Source organism: Rattus norvegicus, chromosome 16 (assembly GCF_021556685.1).
Source record: "Rattus norvegicus strain SHRSP/BbbUtx chromosome 16, alternate assembly SHRSP_T2T, whole genome shotgun sequence".
NCBI lineage: Eukaryota > Metazoa > Chordata > Mammalia > Rodentia > Muridae > Rattus > Rattus norvegicus.
The window spans coordinates 7,305,182-7,327,067 of NC_141549.1; the positions used below are offsets into that span (position 1 = coordinate 7,305,182).

Sequence of the window (21,886 nt, forward strand, 5' to 3'; positions counted from 1 at the left end):
ACTCCCCTTGGCTTTTGACATAGTCTGACCTGCAGACACCAACAGACCATCTCCCCATCTCCCTCATTGTCATGTCAGCACTGGGAGGTCCCAGCTTGACTTCATTCTCTGTTCTACTCCTGGTCCAGGGGACAGTTTGGGGACACACACTGCAGCTGCTCACTATGTGTATAGGAGCTAAATAGAGTTTGAAGACCCAGAAGAGCTTGAAGTATGCCTCTCCTTCATCCACCCTCAGGTGCTGTGGGAGTCAGGGAGCCAGACTCACAAGGGCTCCCTCCGCTCCTCCTCGCTTTTAGAAAGGAAAGGCTAGTGGGCCCCAGGAAGGAGCACAACATAGCCGGGCAGATTGCCTAGGGAGATTGAAGGTGCTGACAGACAGCTGGCTCCTGGCATCTGCGTCACCTTGGCAGCCTGTCTGAACCAGGAGGGAATTCTCCTTCCTGCTCTTCTGGGTGGGGAGAGATGCCCTCCCTATGAATGGTGTTCAAGCCTGATCTCCTGGGAGGGTGCTGTTTTGGACAGGCTCTTGGGGTGACGCTGTGTGGCTGTGGAAAGCTTGGGGAAGCCAGGGCATTAGGACCAGGAGCGAGAAGCACGCTTGGCTCCCCCGTTGTGTCTGGCAGAGGGCTCCTGCAGAGCTGGAAGTATGTGTGACCGGAAACCCGGACAGCGCCTGCTGGCTTTACATCTGTTGCTCTGACCTGACTCAAGGCATCCAAAGGAGGATGTCTGTCATCTTGACTTGACTGAACCCCCCAGCAACTCACCCCAGACAGTCCGTAGAACCTGCACTCAGGCAGAGGGGGAAAGAGCATGAGGCTAATCACCAGAGCAAGATGGACAAGAACAGGGTAAGAGGAGAGACAACAGCCAGAGACCCTTCTCAGAAGACACCTAATACTCAGAGAGGACCCAGGACCCCAGGCTCCGGTGGTTTTCTGATTCCAGGGGGCAGCCGGTCTTCCCAACGCTGTCAGTAAATGTCTGGTGGGGTAAAAGGAGCAGGTGACTGGCACAAAACCTTTTGGCTGGAATGAACAGCCCAGGTTCAGTTACAACCTTGAAGCTACCTGGAGCACAAGGAAGAAGCAAACTTGATCAGGACCTGTTGCTTCAGGCTGGTGGCTGCGACATGCTCTTGAGGAAGCGACCCAGGAATGGACATTCCAGGCTTCAGTTCCTCCTACTCTTTCTGACTCTAGGATGTGTCCTGATGATGGTGATCATGCTGCATCCTCCCCCGCCCACCCTGCACCAGGCTGTCACAGCCCAGGCCAGCAAACACAGCCCTGACATGGGGTATCGCCTGGACTTTGGGGACTCTCAGGAGTGGGTTCTGGAGGCTGAGGGTGAGGGTGAGGGTGAGGAATACAGTTTCTTGGACGGCCTGCCACCCTTCATCTCCCTGCAGGAGGATCAATTGCTGGTGGTCGTGGCCTCGCCCAGAGCTAGGAGGAATCAGAGTCAGGGCAGGAGACACGGCAGCTACCAGCTCATCAAACACATGAGCAGGAGGCCGGATGAGGAAGCCTCTGAGAGGGATTGGAGGACGGAGGAGGATGGGGAGGAATCAGAAGAAGAGGCACTGACCCCACTTGGCCTGGACCCAGATGGCCTCAACAAGCCACTCAGTACCCGCCTGCCCCTGAGGAGAGTCCTGCCTGAGGCACGGCACCCGCTGTAAGTAAGGACCCTGCGATCCCTTCTCTGGTCTGTGTGTGACTCAGTGGTAGGAAAGTCCCAGGCGAGACTCTGCAGTCTGCCTCCCCCATCCTTGAGACAGCGCTCCTTAAGACATGGTCCCTGGGGCCAAATATCGGCCTTGCTGACGAAGTACCTGAATTGGAGATTCTCAAATCCCATCTCAGACCTGCTCAGTCAGAGGCCCCAGAGTCACCGATCTGCTGCTAACAAGTCCCACGAGAGAGAAGGTCTCGCTCACTCATTGTCTTCCCAGTCCTGCCGTTAGTCCCCCTAGGTCACACGGCTCTAATCGTGAGATGGGAACAGAAGCTTCGAGGCACCTCCTGTCTGTCTTGCTGACTCCAGCACAATCTTCACGTTGGTTTATTATTAGTGTTTACCTGTAGCTGGGGTCGAAGGAGCAGCTGCAGAAATCACAAGAAATGCATGTTCTTCTTGTCATGTGCCTGGTTTTAATCCAAGAGCTTCCCTAAGCCCTAGCAAAGTCCTCTTGCACTGTGCTAGCCTTAGCCTCACGCCTGGTTTGTACAGTTGTAAGTAAGGCACAGAGAGGCCCCGGGGCTTGCCCACTGACATACAACTAACAAGTGCCAACGGAGGAGTTTAATTCAGGCATTTAAGTGCCACTGTCTGCTACTCTCCTCCATCCCTCCAGGAAAGGAGCCGTTCCAATGCCTGAGAGTTCCTGTGCTTTACTGCCTACAGCTCACCCCACCCCAGGAGGCAAGCTGTGAGGTGTGTATGACATGCAGATTTGTGCCCAGGGAGACGGTGGCTCATTCTCTAGTCCCTGGCCCCCTTCCGCCATGGATAACCACAGAGACAGACAAAAGATTGCCTGCTCACCCAGAAGCAATGTGTCTGGGTAGCTAGAGTGGTCTAGGGTCCTGCCCTTAGTAGCCATGGCTCTTTCCACAGCCCATTGAGCTTTCTGGAAAGCAAACAGATCTTCTCCCCCTGGAAGCAAAATGACACATGTGGGATAGCTGGGAGCAGGGCTGGGACTCTTTGGAACCCTGACCGCTCTCAGCCCGACTGCTGAGCCACTCGGGTGTACAGATCTCCTGGGAGCACCGTCTTAGGTTGTGTGCCCTGGAAGACCCACCTGCCCATCGTCCCAGCTCTGCTATGCTGACTCCACACCTTGGCTTTAAAAGTTCTGCCTAGGAAACTCCGACCCTACTCTGGTTTCAGGCTCTCTTTGAACTCACAGCACCTTGTAGAACAGACACTACATGGCTGTGAGTGTGTTCATTTCTGCAGTGCCTGCTCCCCCTGCTACGTTGAATCTGTCAAGAGCCATTGGGCACTGCGTGTCCCAGCATCCAGCACACACCACCCCATACAGAAATGGCCGCTGGATGAGGGAACAGCTTAGCAGTTCGCTCCATGCTTGCTTTCACTGGCTGAGGGCAAGAGTGAACATCTCCATTCCGTAAACAAGAAACATTGGCTCTGGCTTTGGGGATGTGTGTGTGTGACCGTGTCTCCAAAAAGCACCCCGCATATTCACACTTGTGCTTGTGCACATATGACCTGTGCGTGCGCTGTGCGTTGAGTGTACGTTATGCTGTGTATACTAAATGGGGGTGTGTGGTGTGCAGTACATGTGTATGATAGTTTGAGGTTTGGTATCTGCAGGTCATGTGTGTGGTGAGATAGACACACATGTAAGCTATATTGATATGATGTCATGTGTGTATACATGCTGTGGATGTGTACAGTGCATATAGAGTGTATCTACTGTGTATTGGGGCATGTATTGTGTGGAACTGTGTGTGTCTTACGTGTTTGTCTTGTTTTTATGTCTTGCGCTGGGACAGTGTTTCATATGTATTATGGGCCTTTGTGTGTATGGTGCCAGTGTATATATTACATGTGTTATAAGCATTGAGCGTGTTGTACACGCGCTGTAAGTGCATTGTATGTAAGACACCTGTGCATATGTTATGCATGTATTATGTAGTGCATGTGTTATGCATGTATTATGTAGTGCATGTGTTATGCATGTATTATGTAGTACATGTGTACAGTACAGACTGGGTGCATTTTGTGGGGTGATTGCTGTGCACAGGTGTAAGTGTACTATTTATGGCATGTAGGACTATAATGTGTATATATATGGTCCATGTTGAGTGTTTGGCGTGACATGTACATGTACTACTGTGCCTGCATGTATCATTATGATACAGTATTTATTTTTTATGTTCTATGGGGCATGTGTGTGCTCTATGGGTTGTATTGTGTAATACATGTGTTATAAATGTTTCTTGCAATGGTTGTGTGCTTGTGTGCAAGTGTGTTTCACGTGTATATACTTGTGGTGTGATGTGCATGTGTGCACCGGGAATTGGAGGTACAGATACTAGGTGTGTTTGATGTAAACAAGCTTGGATATGTACATATATGGTGGGCTGTTTCTTCCCTGCATGGTAACCAGTGCATCTCAGTTGTCTGGGACCTGCTCCATTTTCATACTGAAAGGCATCTATCTGGTCCTCAAGAAACCTCTTTGCACGTACTTGGGCTCTCCATCCTGGGAGTCTCACTGTTACCAGCTCTAATGTAGAGGTGGACAGCGCCCTCTGCTGGCCGCTAGCAGTGAGTGCGGTCGATGCAACCGGAGCTCACACCTGCTATCAGAACCAGGGCCCTGCAAAGCCAGGTACAACCTCTGCCCAAGGTGGCAGTGGCCCCCGCCCCCTATCCCATTCTACTGGGTGGAAAAACAAGAGATGCCACATTAGTAAGCATCTGTATGTTCTGTGGAGTCCTGAGCTTTCCTACCAGGGCTGGGAGACCTCTGCCTCTGGTGTCCTCTGCCCCACACTCCTCCAGCCTCCCAGCTTCATTCAAGCTCCTCCTTGACTCCTAACCCAAGCAAGCCCTCCTGGCCTTCACCCAGACCACACCACTACCCTGGTTTGTGTCGGTCCCCTGGCTAGGTTCCAGCTAGAATCTCAGCTGGAGATCAGTTTGCATAGAGAACTTTCAATGGAGTTACCGATGGTCAAAGACTGAAATAGAGAAATATACCAGAGTAAAAGAAGCCAAGGACAGTCTCTGGGGCCAGACGTGATGGTTCATGCCCGGGACTCCAGCACCTGGAGGATGGGCAGGAGAATTGTTAGTTTAAGGACAGCCTGAGCTACACAATGAGACCCCATCTCAGAACAAACGTCTCCAAATGAAGAGGCAAGGCTCCAGTGAGCTTTTAGTAAGCATACAATACGTATTAGGGACTCCCCCCAATAAGTGGTTTTTGCTTCCTTAGTCTGCTTCACAGATCTGTTTGGTAGGTTTCATTTTATGAATGAGGAAGGGTAAGGTGTAGAAGGGGGAAGGGACTGGCGCCATGCCACCCTACAGCCTGTTTGATGCCAAAGTCGAGCTCTTACCCATTATGATACACTCCAAGTCTGTCGGTTTCCAGCCCAGACCTGGGCAAGTCACCTAGACTGCAAACATGTAACACATTGTTTCAAAGCTGGCCACCTCCCAAGCCCTGAGAGCACATTGGTGGATGCCTACTACAGAATTCTCAGTAGTGCTGAGGTTCTGAAGCTGTCCGATGTCTCATCCCAGGACACTGGGGGGCTAGATGCAACATACAAAGTGCCCATCTTAATACATATTGTGTCATCCAAGCACCCAGAAGGCTTGTTTGAAGTACAGGTTCCCAGGAACTACAGATGCTCTCAAGATGCTACGGGAACCCTGTTCGAAGTTGACTCTCTAGGCCAGGATAGCCAGAGCAGGAAACCTGGACCTTCAACACGCGTGTGAGCATGCAGTAGTGTGTTAACAGGCAGAGCTGCATGCAGGAGGTCTGGGCTGCAGCCTGAGAGGCTACATCTGCTTGCTGCCTCTACTTGCAGTCGCCAGGGACTGCACCAGCGAGTCCCAAGTATGTGCAGGCCCAGGTCGCCTACCGCGTGTGTTTAAACACAGGTGGTCTCCATGCCCACCTGTGATCCATGAGAGTGAAATGGGCCCTTGCAGCAGCCAGGCTGAGAACTAATTGCACAAGGTGGTGCCCAGCCTTGAGAACCAGTGGACAGCTGGGGAGGGGTCTCTTCTCCTGAGCTAGGATCAGAGAGGGGAAGGGAAGCGCTTTGGAGGAAGCTGTGTTGCCTAGCAGAGAGTAGCGCCATAATCCACAGGGTCCAGACCATTCCCTGAGATGCCAGGCAGTGACTGACCTGATGACTCTCGGCCCCACCCCTTGTGAGTTCAACAGCCTGACTTGTGAGAGTCAGTGGAGCCATGGCTGACAGGGCGTCCGTCCATTAGTCAGAGAGCAATCTGAGAAGCCGAGGGAGAGGAAAAGCAGGACTAGGGAGGGACCCAGCGTCCCCATTCCCACGGAAACATTGTCACACAGTGAAGTTTGCATCTGGGCCTAGACGGCCGTGTCCTGAACACAAGCAGCAAACACCATGCTTCTGGCCCTTGAGGCCTATGTGGTGTGGTCATAGGGGACGTTTCCTCTGATCCCTCCCGGTGCCACATGGTTGTGGCAGACACTGTTTAGTATAACCCACAGGTCCAAAGAACTTAAGGGTGACAGTGGGGGGAGGAGGGCTTGCTCTGTACACCAACTCCAGCTGGCCTTGGGGATCTGAGTAGAGGAGTCAGCCTGCATGCGACTCCCTTCAATTCCTAAGGAGGAGAATTTATACCACGTTAGTTACCCGGCCCCACCCAAGCGGGATCCACAGACCTACAGCACCAACACTGCAGACTCCGAGGCCCCACTCAGACCAGTGGGGGCTGGGGGTAATCTCTATTTAAATGTTCCCTGCGGCATTTACACTCATGAATGAATGATGCTTGGACATAGCTCAGTGCAAGGAAGCTGGCCTAGCACGTGCGAGATCCAAGACTCCATCCTCAGTACTGGGGGTGGGGAATATGGGGAGCTGGAGAGACCACTCAGTGATTAGAGCCCATGCTGCTTTTGCAAACAGCTGAGTTTGGATCCCAGCTCCCATGCCGTTTAGTTCACAGCTGCCTATAAATCCAGATCCAGAGGATCCAATGCCCTTGTCTGACCTTCACAGGCACCTGTATGCACATTTGCATACATACACACAAATGCACACGCACACACATGCTCTCTCTCACACACACACACAAATTCACACACACACACACAAATTCACACACACACAAACTCTCTCTCACACACACACAAACTCACACACAAACACACACTCTCTTTCACACACACAAATCTCACACACACAAACTCACACACACAAACACACACACAATCTCTCTCTCACACACACACAAACACACAAACTCTCTCACACAAACAAACAAACACACACAATCTCTCTCTCACACACACACAAACACACAAACTCTCTCACACACACATACACACACAAACTCTCTTTCTCTCTCTCTCTCTCACACACACTTCTTTAGACTATTTTTCATCAGTCAATAAAAAGCCAGGCAGAGACTAGACTTCTATCAACTTAATTCACAATCTTTTCTGACACATACTCATATGATCCGAGGTCACTGTTTAGAAATGCACTAAAATTATGCATGCTTACCAGCAGCTTTTAAAAATGCTGATGAAAGTGTACTTAAATGTGCATTCTCAGTATCTGAGTTTAAACTCTTCCAATGTTAAATGGAGGGCTGCTATGGGTAAGGTTATTGTCACAGTGAGAGCCTAGGTGGAGAGGTCTAAAGCACATGGAGGGTACCACTGAATGCTAGCCATGCACACACTCCAGTTAGGGCAGAGTATCCAGGCCTTCCTGTGCTCAGAGGCTCACCTGGCCAGGTAGGTGAATCTTTTTACTGTGTTCTATTTTGTCTCATATTTACTTGTTCCACTATTTTGTAATTAGGGCAAAGTGAGGAGTCTGAATGCTTAGCCATGCCTCAAACTTACTCAAATACTTTTATCCTTTTGGACATAGACCTAATTTCTACCTACAATTATTTTTAGAGATACACGGTAAGCCAGTTGAAAAGACAGGGGGAGCATGGGGATCGCCACCGCCCTTGAGCACAGCAATCATGAGTGAGTGCCCCAATGGCGGTGGACAGGACGGCTAGTGAGTCTTCCCCAGGAAGGCCTGAAGCACAGCTGGTATGCCTGCTCAGAGGTCAGGGTCATTGCCACAACAGGGATTTTACAGAAAGTTGTTTCTGAGGCTCGCAGCTGAATTTAACTCTCCAGTTTTTAGTTTGATTACCTTTCCCATTCAGAACCTTCAGATTGTTTCCACCCATACATAGTGTATAATTGAATATGGCCAAGTCTGCTCTCACAGTCTACCATGCAACATGACTCACTGGGGTGCCGTGTTCTCTCGTACCGCTCCACCCTTGACAGTCAGGGGGCGCCACTTCATAGGTTGACCCTCCAGTTACCTGAAACATTTTCATCAGCCACTGGAACCTGGAAACTGCCTCTGCGGTGGGCAAACATGAGGCATGTGAACAGCACTGACACGGGCTAGCCTCTGCTATCTTTCAGTGCACAACCTGGCGCCCAGTGACTTCATCAGGACATACAATTTTTTTCTAATGTTGTGAAAAATAAAGAGTCTCCTACCAGATCAACAGGATTGACAGGAACTTGACTTCTGGTTCACTTTAATATGTGAGCAGCCAAAAACATTCACAAGGTCTTCTTAATCGAATAAGGACAGAGGCACTCACCTTGCTTAAGGGACTGGCTTAGACTTACAGTGAGGGCTTGAGGGGTGGTAAGATTGGAGAACAGGCTCATGTGAGGGACTCCCAACCCATCGCCAAGGCTTTTCTGACACCCCCAGAACAGGCATTCTGGCTCCTGTCCTATGTTCTGCTCCGTCATTTGGCCTGCTACTGTCCTGCTACTGCAATTAAGCTGTGGCCCAGCCTTCCACATCACCCAGGAATTTGCTTGGAATGCAAGCTTTCAAGCCCCATGCAGACATGCTCAGGGTGCCCATGTGTCTAACAAGATCCTATTGACTCTGGTGCCCACTAGCATCAGAGAGCTCTGAGCTAATCTCCCGGAGTATCCGGCTTCATCTGTGGCCTTCTCTCAGTGGCTGACCCTCTCTGAACTTCTGAAGAACAAACTCTTCAGGCAAACATCTGGAAGGTTTGTTTGAATGCTGTTCAGGGAAGGCTAGCCCTGACAGTTAGAGCTAGTGCTTTGGGGAACTTCTTGGGCCTCTGGTCAGGATTCAGAACCATGACTCAATGACTCATGCCCATCTGTGATCCAGACCAAGGATTCAGGGTCAGAGGTAACAAGGGATCTCATGGAATCCTTCAGAGAGGGCGCTACTGCCCTGAGAATGTGTGTGCTGATGGAAGATGGCAGGTGGCAATGGTGCAGGTGGCAGTGGTGCAGGTGGCAGTGGTGCAGGTGGCAGTGGTGCAGGTGGCAGCAGTGCAGGTGGCAGTTGTGCAGGTGACAGCGGTGCATGTGGCAGTGGTGCAGGTGGCAGTGGTGCAGGTGGCAGTGGTGACCTCCTCTAATGATTCCGCCCTTCCCATGTACCTGTGCCCACTGTCCTAAGGGTTTCTCTCCAGCCATGTCCTGGCCCTAGCATCCCCAGGCCTTTTGTGGAAGTCACTATTTCCAGCAATTACCTACAGGCAAGGTACAAAATTAGGATTTTCTCCTCATGATAGAAGTTGACTTTATGGTAATGATTCCTGTAAGTTAGTGCTGTGTGCTCCTGAGAACACAGCTGTCCTGAATACTCGTTAAGACCAAGAGCAGAGTCTTCCTCCATTCTTTGAACAAACCCTTTTTTTCATATTTATTTATTTATTTATTATTATTTAATTTATTTGATGTGTGTTTTGCCTATGTGTATTTATGTGCACCATATATGTGCCTGGTACATGCCCAAGGAGGTCAGAAGAGGGCTTCAGATCCTCTGGAACTGAGGTTAAGGATGGTCATGCACTGTCTGTGGGTGCTGGGAACCAGACCTGGGTCCTCTGCATTAGCAGCAAGTGCTCTCAACTACAGAGCCATCTCCCCAGCCCCTGAAAAGCTCTTATTTAGCAGCTGTTACAGGTAAGAAGATGAGCAACACCAGCCCTAGCCCCACCCCAAAGAGTTCTGGGTACATGAGGTGGGGGGACTGACAAGGGCTCAGGGCAAGAGATAAGATAAAAAGGCCACCGTATGGACCCCCTGTGGTGTGCTGGGAGCAGTAATGCCAGCGCAGCTTTAGAGAACTGACAGGCAGCTTCCTACCTGGCCAGGCGATGTACACACATGGGACAGGCTAGCGCTCCATCTGGTACAACTCGGTGACTCAGACTCTTCGGAGCCACCATCCAAGTGTGCCTGCCAAGTTCACGGCAGGAGGCGATGGGGAGAGGCAGGAGTGGCAGGGGCAGGGTGGGTGAAGAGGACTAGAACCTGGCTCCTGGGATCCTGGAGTATGACCAGACAGTGATGGTGCTTCGACTGCTTCTCAGAATGGGGACTGTCCCTTTGCATCAGGCCACACCCCTGCCCTGGAGAAAAACCCTAAGACAGTGTCTGTCCTCAGACCAGTGGTTAAAGGTAACGGTTTTCAACAACCGTGGTGATCCACTGTGGTCCCAGCAATGGAGAGGCTGAGGCTTCAAGACTAGCCTGAGCTACACAGTACCACCTATCTAAGTAAATAAGTAAATAGGGGCTAGAGATGTAGCCCAGTGGTAGAGCACTTACCTATGTGAGCTCAACACAGCACTGACAAGTCTCACACACATGCACACGTGCACACACACACACAGACACACAGACACACATACACAGACACACAGACACACACACATACACAGACACACAGACACACACACCACAAACATACACAACGAACACACACACACACAGGCGCATACACACATACACCATAAACACATGTACACACACCACACACACCACAAACACACAGACACACACACACACACACAGGCGCACGCACACACACACCACAGACAGACATACACACACACTACACACACCACAAACATACACACACAGAGACACACACGCACACACACCACAAACACACACACACACCACAAACACACACACACACACCATGAGCACACACACACACACACACAAACACACACTTACGTATATAAACAGCACCTTACAAAAACCAGGACAGAGAGTTCGTGCTCATATTTTTTTTCACACCTGGCTCAAGAGGAAAATGGTCCAAATTTTTAAAATGAGGAAGCTGATACTTTCAAACACTGAGCAAAGCTAGTAAAATGGCACAGCAGCTAAGGGTACTTGCTACCAGACCCAAAGACCCATTCGGTTCTTGGAACCCACATGGTAGCAGGAGAGAACTGTCTCCTGCAAGTTGTCCTCTGACCTCCATGCATGCACTTATGAGCATGCGCACACGTGAGCACATACATGTGTGCATGTGTGTGTACATGCACACACGTAACTGTAAACACTAACAAATGTTGGATACAATGGTTCCTTTTCTCACTTGTCTGACTGGATGTTTAACAGAAGCACCACAGGAAGGCGAACACCTTTGAGCTTATTTTGGCTCATGGGTGATGGCACTAAGTCTATCAGGGCTGGAAAGGCATAAGGGCTGGAGTGGCTTGGTCCACAGCTCCCGAAGACCTCTGGTCCTTGTCCCAAGTGTCACTACTATTGAGTAAAAGCTTCCACTCTGGTGAGGAAGGGACCAGGCAGAGGGACACTCAACATCACTGGGGAACTGTGTCCCTCAGACAGGACTAGGTCCAGACTGGTGGCTCTGATTTCCCTCTGAGGAGGGACCCGGGAAGAAGTTTCACTTTAGGTGGGTCCTTGTGTAAAGTGCGAGTGCCGGGCTGTTCTGTGTCTTAGGCTGTTATCACAGTTTCCTCTACAGTGGACTCCCTGACAGCAAGTCAGGTAGAGGCTGAGCCCTCCCTCACTCAGCCGAGGTGTAAGGTATAAACAATACAGTGGGGCAGGGTGTCCAGCCAGGGATGGTTAAAGCAGAAATCCCCCAGGGATTCTGAGTGTAGAGTATCTGGGGCTCTGCCTGGTTCCACCAACATGGAGCCTCAGTTCCCTTCTCTGACATGTTGACACTGTCACCCATTCCCACCATACAGTTGAGGGCCACTATCTCAGCGAATGGGCCCAGCTCCTCACAAGCACAAAGAAGGAGCTGGCTGGGTTCAGCAGGGCTCTTGTGATCTGAAGTTTGAGAGCTAGACATTGTACTGTAGCGCGTTTGGGGATTTCTGTGTGGCCACTTGAAACCCTGGGAGAGCCACTGACCTGGGAGGAAGCTATGATTGCAGTGGCCCAGCCAGGCATGACGAGTGAGGGGCGATTGGCTCTTCTGAGAAGAAGCCTTCTCAGCTTCCTCCGCACGGCTCCCTAACACTCTTCCCCGGCAGGTGTCTGCAGCAGCACCCTCCAAGTGGCCTGCCTACGGCCAGCGTCATCCTCGGCTTCCATGACGAGGCCTGGCCTACGCTCCTGAGAACTGTGCACAGCATCCTGGACACCGCACCCAGGGCCTTGCTTCAGGAGATCATCCTTGTAGACGACCTCAGCCAGCAAGGTAACCTGGGATTACTGGGAGGAGTCAGAAAGGGGAAGGGAAGGACGGACGGAAAGGGGATTTCACGTAAAAGAGGGCGTTCGAGCCCATAAGCAAGCTTCCGACGAAGAGGGAACGTGTACTCCTGTGTACATAATTAATGGCTGAAGGACCCCAGAGGAGGCCAGTGAGGTGACAAGGAGGGACAAAAGAGGAATAATCTAAGCCAGGAAGGACAAGGACAGGGAACTCCCAGGAGGGAGGTCCCTGGGGAGAGTCACTTCAGTCTGAGTCGGCTGGGGACTTCGCGCACCCTATTAGAGGTAAAAGTGTCTAAAGACTTTACATGGGTGCTCACTGCCTCCTGGGTGCTGGGCAAAACCTGCCCGCTGTCCAGAAGGAAAAACTGAGGACCAAAAATGAGAAAATGACCAGAGCCGAGTGGTGCTAAGTGAGGGAGAGTTCGGCCCAGAGCCCAGACTATAGGATGTGGTGAATGTTTCCTCTGTCAGGACGCTCAGGACAAGAAACAGCATAAAAAGAAGGAATTGACAGAGAACTTCCCACTGACCTCCAAGTGGAAGTCTCAGACTTCCATGTCCTGAACTCCCTAGACAGGCTTGTTAAAACCGACTGTGGCTGTAGGAGTCTATAATCCCAGCTACTTAGAAAGCTGAGGCAGAGTGTCCACAAGTTTCAGAAGGCTAGCCTGTGCTACAGATAGAATTCAAGGCCAGCTTAGACAGTTTAATGAGAACTTGCAGCAAATTTTTTTTTAGAAATATGAGTCAGGCATGGTGGCACACACTTTTAATCTCTGTACTCCGGCAGCAAAGGCAATCAGAACTCTGTGAGCTCAGGGCCAGCCTGGGCCTACATATTGAGACCCTGTCTCAAAGAAAACAAATAACGAATGTGCCAAACTGAACAGGGGAGTTGAGGCCCATGAAGCTTCAATGCTCCACAAAGAGCTAGGTTATTGAGAAAATCTGGGAGCAGGGGAGGTGGTCCTCTCCAGGGAAGAATTTACCAATAGGTATTCAATGACATTCAGCCCTGAAAACACACACACAAATAACATTATGAACTCAATAGGTTGTACTTAGAAATATATATAATTCCTATAGATAGATAGATAGATAGATAGATAGATAGATAGATAGACAGATAGATAGACAGACAGGTAGATAGACAGACAGATAGATAGACAGACAGATAGACAGACAGACAGATAGATAGATGATAGATGGATAGATGGATGATGGATGGATATATGGATAGATGAATGGATGGATGGATGATATATAATTGATAGATAGATAGATAGATAATGGATAGATGGATAATGGATGGATGGATATATGGATAGATGGATATATGGATTGATGAATGGATGGATGATAGATAATTGATAGATAGGTAGATAGATGATAGATAGATAGATAGATAGATAGATAGATAGATAGATAGATAGATAGATAATGGATGGATATATGGATAGATGGATGGGTGAATGATGGATGGATAGATGAATTAAATGAATGGATGGATGGGTGAATGATGGATGGATAGATGAATGGATGGATGGATGATAGACAATTGATAGATAGGTAGATAGATGATAGATAGATAGATAGATAGATAAGATAGGTGTAATAATTATTAGTGAAAAAGAGGCCATGATATTGAAGGAGAGTGGAGGGGTATATGGGAGAGTTTAGGGGGAGAAAGGAGAGGAAAGAAATGTTATAATAAAATTATAATCTCAAAAATAAGGCAAACAAAGGGCTAGGACATGGTCCAGTAGCAAAGCCTGTTGGGGGTGAAGCCCTGGGATCCATCCCCAGTGCCTTCTGGATCGCCTCAGGATCTCTAGATCTCATTTGTGCCAGGGGAATCTACAGCCTGGTGAAGTGATGCCATCATCTGAGGGCCCACATTTGTATAACCCCTGATCTGGCCTTTACTTGGGGGTCAAAGCCCTCCACTCTTCTTCAATTCAGTGACATTTAGCAGCCCCTCCCCCTGGCTTCAGGTGAAAGCTGAGCCCTTGTGGAAGTCTGCATAGCACCCCTAACAAGGAAGGGTGGCAGGAGGGGGGGACCGAGCCTTTCTCAGTGCTTTTTGAGATTCTCCCATATTGAATTTGCCAGGTTAGTCACGGCAGAGGGCCAGAGCAGTCGGAGGCACTGGGATGGTGTACAGTGTACAAGACCCGTTTAGCTAGCATCTGTTGAGGCTGACAGGCAGTAGGTGGGCTGGGTAAAAGTACCTGAAGACTCTTCAGGCCCAGGCTGGGGCAGAGTCCTCCAAGAGCTGACCGGTTGTTCCTTCCTATCAGCTGCTGGACTGACGCAGTTCCTGCTATGAATCCATGCTCCATTCTTCCCTCGGGGATAGAGCACGGCCTGAGAATTGTAAAACAAAATAAACCCTTCCCTTCCCAAGTTGCTTCTTATTGTTTTGTTTTATCACAGTAGAAACCTGAGACAGGATTCCTCCCCGGTCCCCAGAGCTTCTGCCTTTCCCACCCAAGGGCATTTGGATCCTAGCTATCCCCGGAACCACAGCCTTCACTTCCTTCCCAAGGCACACAGCTAGAAGTAGCCCTGGTCCCTCATCTCCCTCCCCTTCTCAGACTCACCCTGTCACTGGGATGAAACCTCTGGCACAAACACCTCAGTGGTCTAGCAGCTACAAAGTTTTATGACGCCTGGGTTCTTCACCCCATTGCCCACCGTTCAGGTCCTCCGGGTAAAAGCCTAAAACTGGGGTGTAAGAGCAGGCTGTCTTGGGTGTAAGAGCAGGTTTTCTTGGGTATACTCTTGTTCCAAGGTCATTTGCAAGGTCCCTTCTCGTCTGGTTTTCCACTCTAACCCTCCTGGCGGCTAATAGTTCTTATAAGCCATCCCAAAGCTTAGAAATGACCACCCTTTAATAAAACATCGGGGGCTGAGAATCTAGCACTCAACGTGACTTCCAATGCTCATCACAGACCTGTTCCATGTGGCATCTGTGACCCACCCATTGACAGGGCCCTGTCAATTCCAGAACCACTGAAGTCTGCTCTCAGCGAATACGTGGCCAAGCTGGAGGCTGTGAAGTTGCTCAGAAGCAACAAGAGGCTTGGCACCATCGGGGCCCGGATGCTGGGGGCCACCAGGGCCACAGGAGACGTGCTGGTCTTCATGGATGCCCGCTGTGAGTGCCACCCTGGCTGGCTGGAGCCCCTCCTCAGCAGAATCGCTGATGACAGGTAATTCATTCCAGTCGGGATCTGCAGAGGAAGGTGTGGGTCTGGGAGAGATAACCCAGAGGTGCAGCCGCTCAGAGAACAGAGCGTCCACCCACCATCTGAGAAGTACTTTGGTCTCCGCTATTTGCTGTCTATTCCTTGGAACTTCCAGATGCTTGAGCCTTGTAATAAGTATGGGTAAATGCTACTGGAAGGGAGGCTAGAGGTTTTCCAGCCTCGAGAACAGCTCGCGTCAAGTCCAAATGCAGCCAGTCCTGTTGGACTGCACAGGAGGGCTGTACCTACCGTGCCTGTTGTTACCTCTGACTTTGACACAGAGTCTATTGATTGTAACACACCATGGACGAGCACATTTCTAAACTAGTCTAGACCTCAGATCACCCAGGCCCAGGAAAAGACGTTTGATTCCCCGTCACTAGTCTTCTTGACAACTTTCTTTGCTCCTCTGCCTTCCCAGTGTGATGTTCTAACTAGGCCAAGCCCTGGGAGTGTGGAGTTGAGGGGACCACATCCCATGGGTTAGCACTGCTCTGCCTATCATGGTTCTTTTCCCACATCCTCTTTCTCATCTCCAATGCCTCCCGTGCCTGACCTGTCAATCACGTCCTCGATATGAGTATCCTATTCAGGAAACCTAATCTTGATAACTAGCTCACCTGGGAGTGCGGGGAGGAGCCTCAGTCACCCACCATCCCTGTCCCTCAAGCAGGCCTGAGACACAGTAGAACCTCCTGGCTGCCAGCCGGATGGAGCTGTTAGATTAGAACTGGACCCCATGGTTTCAATTCTACAATCTATGGTTGATCACACAGAACCAAAAAGTTCATGAACCAAGACCGACACACTTGGCCCAATTCCATGGTGGATAACTCCACCCGCTCTTGGCCTACACCCCAATAAGGAAAGCAGATGTATGGTAGGTTTAACACCAGACTGAGGACAAGAGAAGTTCACCAAGCCTACAAGGAGGCCATCTTTGATTCTGTTCCACAAGTGCTAGCTCTCTCAAAATTGTGGAGCCCTTGCTGACTGGAAGTTTTCTGGACCATTCCCTGTCTAATCCCCACCCTGATGAAACAGATGGGTGCCTCAGGGGCACCTTGGAGATCACCTTGCCCTGGCTCATGAGTCCACGTTAAAAAACATTTGAGAACTGAGTAATGTTGTCTTGTGCCCGCCTCCTCAGCGACGCCCCTCCCCATCCCATGAAGTGGTTCAGGGCACTTCTTTCCTGCTTCTGTTTCTTGCTTTCTTGTTTCTTGTTCCCATTTCCTGCTTCTATTCCTTGGGAAGGGAATCTGAGGCTCAGAGAGGACAAGCCATGTGCAAACGGTGTGAAGGTCAGGTGTCTGTCTGGTCAGGCTGCCTGGTACCGAGTGTGACTTCTTATGAACCATTGAGGCAGTTCAAAGAGAGACAGCCCCTCCTGCCCTCTCCCTGGTGCTGGAACGTGATAAACCATGGTTGTCACCCTTCGTGTCATCTCAGAGCTCATGGTCCTCATTGGAGGCTGAGAGAGGGGCAGAGCCAAGTCTCTGCAATCGATGGATGGAACCCATGGGACTCCCTCTGGTAGCTTCTGTCCCAGCTCCTTTGTATTGGTCTTTCTCTGTTTTACGACTGCCCCCCAGAACCTCTGATCTTGGGGTTTTGATGTTTTGTGGGACTTCTCTTCACATGCCTACTGATCTCTGAGATTCAACTATCTTTATCCTCCCACGGCCTCTTCATGACTTTTGCTCACTCTTTCCTCTGGCCCACCTTGCCTGGCTCCTTGAGAACCTGAAAGAAAGCCACCTCTCGGCCACCCAAGTTCTCCTCTCTGGAATCTCTACCCCATGGCACTCTGAGAACTGGCAAGTCTAAAACCCCCTTTCCTAATCTGTGTAGGACTCAGTCCTACCAGCTCTTCTGAGCTGCCTGACACTTCTCACCACGCACAGCTCACCACGCACAGCTCACCACGCACAGCTCACCACGCACAGCTCACCACGCACAGCTCACCACACACAGCTCACCACACCTTAGTGAAAGCAAAGCTTCGCCGGCCTTAGTGCCGGAGCTGATGGCTGCTCTCTGAGATAAAGGAGCCTTGCTGCCTCTCTAGTCTGTCAGGAGACATTCTAGTCTGTCAGGACCCAGTGTCTCCAAGGGAAGACCAATCTCCAGGCAGTGGGGGTACAGAGGGGACAGTGTGGGAGCCAGACTGCTGCCGTACCTTCCTCCACACCCTGGCCAAAGGATCTGGAGTCCGTCATCAGCCCTGGCTCCCTGTCCTGACATGTATCTTATTAAGCCCAGTGTATTAAAAATATAATGTCAATGTGTAATCAATATAAAAATTATTTAAAGCTTTTACATCCCCTTCTTTCATATTAAATATTCTAAATCGAGATTCTTACCTGGGACAAAGCACTGTTTCAAGTCCAGCAGTTGTGAGTGGCCCGTGGCTGCAGCACTGGGCCACACACTACCCAGATCTTGTTTCCGTCCCCCAGCTAGTGAGGGGTCTGCATCATTGTTTGATCCTCAGTTCTTTCCAGGAGCCGAGTGGTGTCTCCAGTCATAGACGTGATCGACTGGAAGACACTTCAGTACTCTGCATCCAAGCTGCAGCGAGGGGTGCTGGACTGGAAGCTGGATTTCCAATGGGAGCCCCTGAGGGAGCAGGAGCTGAAGGCCCTCCCATCCCCCATCAGCCCTGTCAGGTGAGGCCCTGCTGCAGCCTTCCCTTCCCTTCCCTGAGCTTGCACTTGAACAGCAAGCTATTTCACTTGCGTGCCAGCTTCCTGAAGACAGGCACATTGGAAGGCTGGGTTGTGAAAAACAAACAAGTCAATAGTGTAGAAAAGCACTCAGCCAGCTACAGCACTGCTATTGGTGTGGTATCAATGGAGTCCAGTGACGCTCTTCTAGAAACTTCCACGAATGCCCAGGGTAAGACTGTGGAAGAAGCTGAGCTGACCTTGCCCCTAGGTAACAGCAGATTCCCTGGTCACAGCAGATTCCCTGGTCACAGGACCCTGGGCAGTGAAAAGGAAGACTTAGCTGGCTAAATGTTGTGACATCATAATTCTCAAAACAGAACCAGCTTTGACAGTTGCTACTCCTATGTTTTGCTTTCTGAACAATTACTATATTTAAGTAGATTTTTACCTTTTTTTTTTTTTTAGAAATTTTCAGCTGGGTAACAAGCCACTTCGAATTTAGCGTGTTAAACAACAGCTCTTCTCCAAGCTCACAGATTTTGTGGGTTGCGAACTCTGGAACGGTTCAGTCGGGCTGACTGGCTCTACTCTACTGTGCTCAGAACGCATACAGATTAAACCCCCAACATCACAATGGTGTAAACCCAGAGGAGCAAGCTCCTTAAACCACTTACTTCTCTGAGTGGCTGGGTGGCTAGTATAAATTCACAGCCCACGATTGATAACCACAAAATCCAAAGCTCTCTGAAAAGTAAGTGTGTCCTCATACTGCAGAGGGCAGCAGAAGTGTGCCTGGGCTGACATGGCGTCAGGGCCCACTCTGAGAGCAGTTTCCTGCTACCTGAAGACCCCACTGAAGAGTGCAGCCCCCAGAGCTGAAAGGCAGTATGCCATGTATGCCCCGAACGTTCTGAATTAAAACACACACGGTTAAGATGCACACCAGGAGCCAGCTGCTGGCAGAGCACACCTGTCAGCCCGAGGAACGGTCATGAGTCCAAGGCGAGCCCGTGCTGCTGGCCACAGGGAAACTTTGTTTCAAAAAAATGAAACAAAGACTGACAAGCAAACAGCAACCAGAAAAACCAACAGCCCTATAAATTCCCGGGAGGAAGAGTGAGCTCAGGACAGTACAGCTTAGTATTTAAAATATGGTGTGTACTGTGCCTGGCACTGTGTGCAACTTTGTATTTCAATCCTCACAAAGCTGAACTGCAAATTGGTTTTGTTTGTTTGTTGTTTTGGTTTTTGTTGTTGTTGTTGTTGTTTTGTGGACGGTTATTTTATCCTAGTTAGAGGTGAGGAACTCAGGGAAGTAATGTGTCTCATTCAAAACCCCACAAATAACTGAATGACTCAGGGGGAACACCCCCCCCCACCAAGTAATCGTTTCAATTCTGATTGGCAACATCCTTGTATGAATTAATATTTTAATGCCCTTAAGCCAGTGATTTTATTACTATAACACCATTTTCTTGTCCACTAAACAGAATGAATCTGAGCCACTTACATCCCAAGGCACATCCAGAATTTGGCTGTATTACAATCTGTTTGGATTGAAGAAGCCATGTGCAAAGGCTCTCTGGCTGTCTTGCTCCTTGTAATACTCTTGGGATTTTGTTTTTTTTGTTTTTGTTTTTGTTTTTGTTTTGTTTTTGTTTCTTGTTTTTTTTTTTTTTGAATGACAGCTCTGGCTGTCTCAGAAATCATCATATAGACCAGACTGGCCTTGAACTCACAGAGGTCCAACTGTCTCTGCCTCCTGAGTGCTGGGATTAAAGACAAGCACCACCACGCCTCATCTGAGAACCCTCCTTCCCATCCCTATTTCCTTGCTCAGGGTTTCTCACTCTCTGCATGTGTGTCATGTGCATTACCCCAGTGAGCGTGGGGGCCTACCTACTTCCAGATTCCTGCCAGACTCATCTTCAAGTTGGGGAGGGAACAGATGACAAAGGAAAACAAAAGAAGGAAAGGGGAGGGAAAGGAGAGAGGAGAGGAGGGGTTGGGGATTTGGGTCAGTGGTAGAACGCTTGCCTAGCAAGCGGAAGGCCCTGGGTTCGGTCCTCAACTCTGAAAAAAAAAAAAAGAAGGCCGAAAGGAGAAAGGAGAGGAGAGGAGAGGAGAGGAGAGGAGAGGAGAGGAGAGGAGAGGAGAGGAGAGGAGAGGAGAGGAGAGGGAAGAGCTTGCATGAAGAGCTTGCATGTGTTACTTTCCTCTTCCCTTTGAAGAAATAACTGACAGGCAACTGGTTTACTCTATGGCTCCTGTCACAGCAGAAAGGCACCACAGGAGGAAGGAGTGGCCCATCAATTCTGCAGGTGCCTATGGTGTCAGTGGCCTGTTCACACTGGTCAGACAGGAAGCCAGACCAGAGCCTGAGTGTAGCCTTCAAAGGCTCACCACTTCCTAAGGGTGAGCCCAGAGTCACCTGTCTAAATCAATGGACCTGCGTCCAGGAAGCCCCACCCCAGTCCTGTTTCTGTGTTTGGGATGGAACTACAGTTTCCTATCTGGCTTCTCTGTGCAGGAGCCCTGTGGTACCCCAAGAGGTGGTGGCTGTGGACAGACATTACTTCCAAAACACCGGAGCTTATGATCCCCTTCTGTCACTGTGGGGTAGTGAAAATCTCGAGATGTCCTTCAAGGTAGGTCCTATGTCAATGGAGGATGTGGGTGGTGTCTCTGGAGCCATGTATGTAGCGTGGAGGCAGGTATTGGGGGTAACGTTGTGGGAAAATTATATAAAGCCATTGCAGCATATGTCAACCCCCCTTCTCCCTCAGGCCATGTCTCTTCTGACCTACCTTAATTTTACTCAGTCTCCCCTGTGAACATGACCTTCAAAACCCTCTTCAGGAGAGTTTACCATCACCCTTTCCTCTCGGTGCAGAGAACTCAGGGCTTTTGGTACATTCTCTGTTTGTGGCACCCTTAGTATCTAAGGCAGCGGTTCTCAACGTGATGGGGTACAACCTTTTCACGGTGGTTGCCTAAGACCTTCAGAAAACATGCATCGAGATTAATAACAGTAGCAAGATGACAGCTGTGAAGTAGCAATGAAGACAGTTTTATGGTTAGGGGTCACCACAACATGAGGGACTGTATTAAGGGTTGCAGCATTAAGAAGGTTGAGGGGATCATTTACAGCACCCACCAGGCAAGTGTGAAACTGATACTGAGTAGTTACATCCAAAGACTGAGAGACCTGTTGGGTGTAGCTCAGCCTCTCCGTCCTGTGAACCATGCTGAATCTGGACAGCCACCACTTTCACTGTCTGTTCCATACTGTCCTAGCCTGTGCTTGCTGTTCACACGACTGTGCAAAACCCAGCCCAGCAAAGACATCCATCCCATAATACTGGCAGACCAATCTAATGTGGGCGTGGGGATTTCATCAGGCTTGCAAGACAGCCACACATTTGCTGCTTCTCTAACACATGACAAATGTCCGCAGGACCCTTTGAGTTCTCTGAGGTATCTTGGGGCATAGGTTTTAAGAACCCCATGCCTAGCGTGTTCTCGACTGCCCCAGCACTACTCGACTGTAATTTCTATCATGAACTGTAGAATGAAGGCTTCTTGTCCCATGAGCAGGGGGGAGCTGGGAGAAGCTTCTGGAAGGAGTGAAGAAGACCAAGGGGGGAGGGGTGTGCTTTCATCTC

The 21,886-nt window shown here is 49.9% G+C and overlaps 1 protein-coding gene across 13 annotated transcripts in view; it reads left to right on the plus strand.

Moving 5' to 3' along the window:
* The first annotated feature begins 454 nt into the window (after positions 1 to 454).
* Positions 455 to 21,886, plus strand: part of Galnt15 (polypeptide N-acetylgalactosaminyltransferase 15) — a 39,281-nt gene continuing 17,849 nt past the window's right edge. For 3 of the 13 annotated variants that reach the window (XR_015639253.1, XM_087587242.1, XM_087587239.1), the window contains exons 1-5: positions 455 to 1,683; positions 12,112 to 12,278; positions 15,309 to 15,513; positions 18,047 to 18,221; positions 20,752 to 20,869. Coding sequence is in view for 9 of the 13 variants with exons in the window: in XM_087587239.1 (XP_087443365.1) it covers positions 1,037 to 1,683; positions 12,112 to 12,278; positions 15,309 to 15,513; positions 18,047 to 18,221; positions 20,752 to 20,820 (1,263 nt within the window). In the remaining 4 variants the exon portion in view is untranslated. 13 annotated transcript variants of the gene reach the window in all.